Source organism: Tenrec ecaudatus, chromosome 3, assembly GCF_050624435.1.
Source record: "Tenrec ecaudatus isolate mTenEca1 chromosome 3, mTenEca1.hap1, whole genome shotgun sequence".
NCBI classification, from domain to species: domain Eukaryota; kingdom Metazoa; phylum Chordata; class Mammalia; order Afrosoricida; family Tenrecidae; genus Tenrec; species Tenrec ecaudatus.
This window is the reverse complement of record NC_134532.1, coordinates 16186596-16190490: the sequence shown is the minus strand read 5'-3', so window position 1 is coordinate 16190490 and position 3895 is coordinate 16186596. Positions and strand designations below refer to the sequence as shown.

Below are 3895 nucleotides of genomic sequence, written 5' to 3'. Positions count from 1 at the left end.
TTGTTACCTCCTCTGGGTATATGCCCAGTAGAGGGATGACTGGGTCATAAAGTTGATCAATTTCCATTTTCTTTAAGTATCTCCAGATTGCTTTTCACAGTGGCTGTACATATCTACATGACCACCAGCAATGGAAGAGGGTTCCTGTTTCTCCACAACCCCACCAACACTTGTTGCTCTCAGATTTTGGCTAGGCTTGGGAGTGTCAGGTGCTATCTCATGGTTTTAATTTGCATTTCTCTTACGGCTAATGAATGGGAACACTCTCATATGATTGTTGGCCCTTATGGATTTCTTCCCTAGTGAAAGTTCTTTTCAGTTATTTTGCCCACTTCCATAGGGGGTTAACTGTTTTCCTCTTTTTTCAGGTCATGAAGGTGTTGTAGATTTTAGTAATGAGCTCTTTATCCTATATGTTTTTACTAAATTCCTCTCCCAGTCTGTGGGTTGTTTTGTCACCCTCTTTGTGAAGTCTTTTAAGGAACACAGGGTTTTATTTTTATTAAATCCCATTTGTCAATTTCCAGTTCACCTGTGTGTGTGCCCTTCCCTATTGCAGTGAGCCTAAGCATTCCCAGGGCCAATGATCTTAGGTTTGCCCCGATTCCCTCTTTGATGGTCCTGATGGTTTGGTGTTTTTCTTCTAGGTCCATGATCTACCTTGAGTTTAATCTTGTGCAGGAGGTGAGGTAAACGTCTTGTTTCGTTTTTCTACATGTGGATGTCTATTTTTTCCAGCATCACTTGTTAAAAAGGCATACACTTCCCACTTGCTGGTTTTGGGACCCTTGTCGAAGATCAATTTTATATATGCTGATGGTTTTATTCCTGGGCTTTTTATTCTTTTCGACTGGTCTGAGTAGCTGCCATTGTACCAGTTCCATGCTGTTTTGACCACTGTAGCTGTGTAATACATATTAAAATCAGGTAAGGTGAGTCCTCTAACTTTGTCCTTCTTGAGGAGTTCTCTACTAATTCTGGGCTTCTTCCCTTTCCATATGAACATAGTGATTGGTTTTTCCAATTCATTGAAGAAGGTTGTTGGTATTTGAATCAAAATAATATTGAGCTTGTAAAGTGCCTTGGGTAAGATTGTCTCTTTACTATGTTGAGCCTTCCAATCCATGAGCTTGGGATGTTCTTCTATTTGTGGAGGTCGCTTTTGGTTTCCTGTAGTGGTATTTTGTAATTTTCCATGTATAGTTCTTTAGGATATTTTGTTACATATAATCCTAGGTATTTCAGTTTGTTCTTGGCTATTGTGAAGGGTACTGCCTTCCTGATTTCCTCTTCCATGGCCCTGTCTGGCGTGTATAGCAATTCTACCAACTTCTCTTTGTCGATCTTGTATCCTGCCACTTTTCCATATTCTTCTATTGCTGCAAGTACTCCCATTGTGGGACTTTTGGGGTTTCAATACAGGATCATGTCATTTGTAAATAGCGGTGGTTTCACCTCCTCTTCTCACATTTGGATCCCTTCTGCTGTCTTATGTTGTTAGCTAGAACCTCCAGTACGATATTGAATAGAAGTGGGGACAAGGAACATCCTCGTCTTGTACCATTTTTCAGTGGGATTGTTTTTGTCTTTTCTCCATTAACTATGATATTAGCTTTTAGCTTTTCTTAGACAGCTTGTATCAGCTTGAGGAATTTATCTTCCATTTCTATCTTCGTGAGTGTCTTAATTAGGAATGGGTGTTGGATGTTGTCAAATGCTTTTTCTGCATCTATGGATATTATATGGTTTTTTTACCTTGTTTTTCTTGATGTGGTATATAATATTGATGGTTTTTCACATGTTAAACCATCCCTGCATCCCTGGGATGAATCTTACCTGTTTGTGGTAGATGATATGTTTATATACTTTTGTATTCTATTGGCCAATATTTTGTTAAGGATTTTTCCATCTATGTTCATTTGAGATATTGGTCTGTAATTCTCTATACCTGTGGGGTCTTTGCCCTGTTTAGGTATCAAAGTTATGCTGGCTTCGTAGAATAAGTTTGGGAGTTTGTCATTCTTTTCTATGCTTTGGAATACTTTATGGGGGATCAGAGTCAACTCTTAGTGGAATTCTTGGTAAAATTCTGTTGTGAAGCCATCTGGCCCAGAGAATTTTTTTTGTTGGTAGCTTCTTTTTTTTTTTTTTTTTTTTTTACAGGGTTTGAAGTCCTCTTTAACCATTGGTGGGAACACTTTACAGCATAAGTAAAAACTCGAGTAAAATAAATACATCAGCTCCTAGGAGAGTGGACGCAGTGTGGATGGCGTGGGGTGGGCTGGCAGGTGGGGCGGGTGCAGATGCACGATGCAGAGCAGACACGACAGGAGACTTGGGGGAGGGCAGTGAGAGTCTTAAGTGTCCTAGTGCATGTCCTGGCTGTCGGTCCAGGCAATCTTGCAGGGGGGAGCTGAGCTCTCGCCCTCCAGGTCCACTTGCTCCTGATCTCGCTCCTTGGCTGCGTTCTTTTTGTCCCATTGCTGGTGCAGGTAGCGCAGGAGGATATTGGTTTTCTCAGTCACAATGATTTGTTCAGATGGGTACTCCCGAGTGGGCAGGTAGACTGAGGGGCGTCTGTTCTATGGGAGACCAAGAAGAGTCGGATAAGAAGCTGGGTCCCCACACTCTGAACACAAGGTAGGCAGCCCAACATGCTCTCCGGAGAGGCTGAGCGAGGCTTTGCACTCAGAGTCAGCATGGAATCGGCTAAAATTGCTTTTGTTGTAGAATGGAAATCCTTTCAGAAAATGGGCCATCTTCTGTAGCCGCTGTTGCTGCTTCTGCCGCCTCCTCTGCTGCTGCCGCCACCACCGCAGGTGCCACCACAGCCGCCTTCTCAGCCGCCGCCTCGCAGTAACTCGTTGGTAGCTTCTTGATGACCCTTTCTGTTTCTCTTGCTATGGGTTTGTTGAGGTTCTTGGCCTCTGTCTGAGATAATCTAGGGCAGGACTCTTTTTCCAAGTAGCTATCCATGTCTTCCACATTTCTGAATTCATTAGAATACAGATCTTCATAGTACTTTGTGATTGTCCTTTTAATCTCATTGGGGTCTATTGTAATTAATCCTGTTTCATCCCTCATCCTGGCTATTGATGTTTGCTCCTTTCTGTCCTTTGTCCGATTCGCCAGTGGTCTGTCAATTCTGTGATCCTTTCATAGAATCAGCTTTTAGCTGCATTTATTTTTTACATTGTTCTCTTCTCTTCCCACTGGTTTAACTCTTCCCTGATTTTTATTATTTCTTTTCTTTTGCTATTGGAGGGGTTGTCCTGCTGACTCTTAGTTGCTGGAGGTTTGGTGATAACATGCCTGTCATAAGTCTCTCTTCTTTTTGTCATATATATGTGGAATGATATCAATCTACCTCTGATAACTGCCTTCATAGAATCCCATAGGTTTTTATATTCTTGTTCTCATACGTTTCTAGAAACTTCCTAATATCCTCTCTTATCTGGGCCTGTACCCATTCATGTCGCAGTAGATTGTTTTTCATCCTCCAATTGATTGCCCTTGCTTTTCTGGACGTCCTTTTATTAATCTCCAGCTTTATATCATGGTGACATGAGAAAGATGTCTAAATAATATCTATGTTTGAATTTACTCAAGATTTACTTGTGTCCCAGCATATGGTCTATTCTTGAAAATGATCCATGTGGGCTTGAGAAGAATCTTTTCTTTCTTTCTTTTTTTTGGCGTTTGGATGGAAAACTCTATAAATGTCTATCAGGCCCAGTTGCGTAATTACATTTTTTTTGGCCTAATTGCATTGTTTAGGTCTATAGCCTCTTTGCTGAGCTTCTTTCCCAGTAATCGGTCTTTCTCTGATAGCGGAGTATTAAAGTCAACTACTATGATTATTGAATCCGTGATTTAGTTTTTCATCTTTTTAGTA

The 3895-nt window shown here is 41.1% G+C and overlaps 1 protein-coding gene across 1 annotated transcript; it reads right to left on the bottom strand.

Annotated features, from left to right (window-relative positions):
- Nucleotides 1-2366: 2366 nt before the first annotated feature.
- Nucleotides 2367-2759, bottom strand: LOC142443277 (DET1- and DDB1-associated protein 1-like). The gene is made up of 2 exons (XM_075544749.1): nucleotides 2655-2759; nucleotides 2367-2582 (listed from the first exon to the last, which is right to left on the bottom strand). The coding sequence occupies exons 1-2, from the start codon at nucleotides 2757-2759 to the stop codon at nucleotides 2367-2369; spliced, it is 321 nt and encodes a 106-aa protein (XP_075400864.1).
- Nucleotides 2760-3895: the final 1136 nt, after the last annotated feature.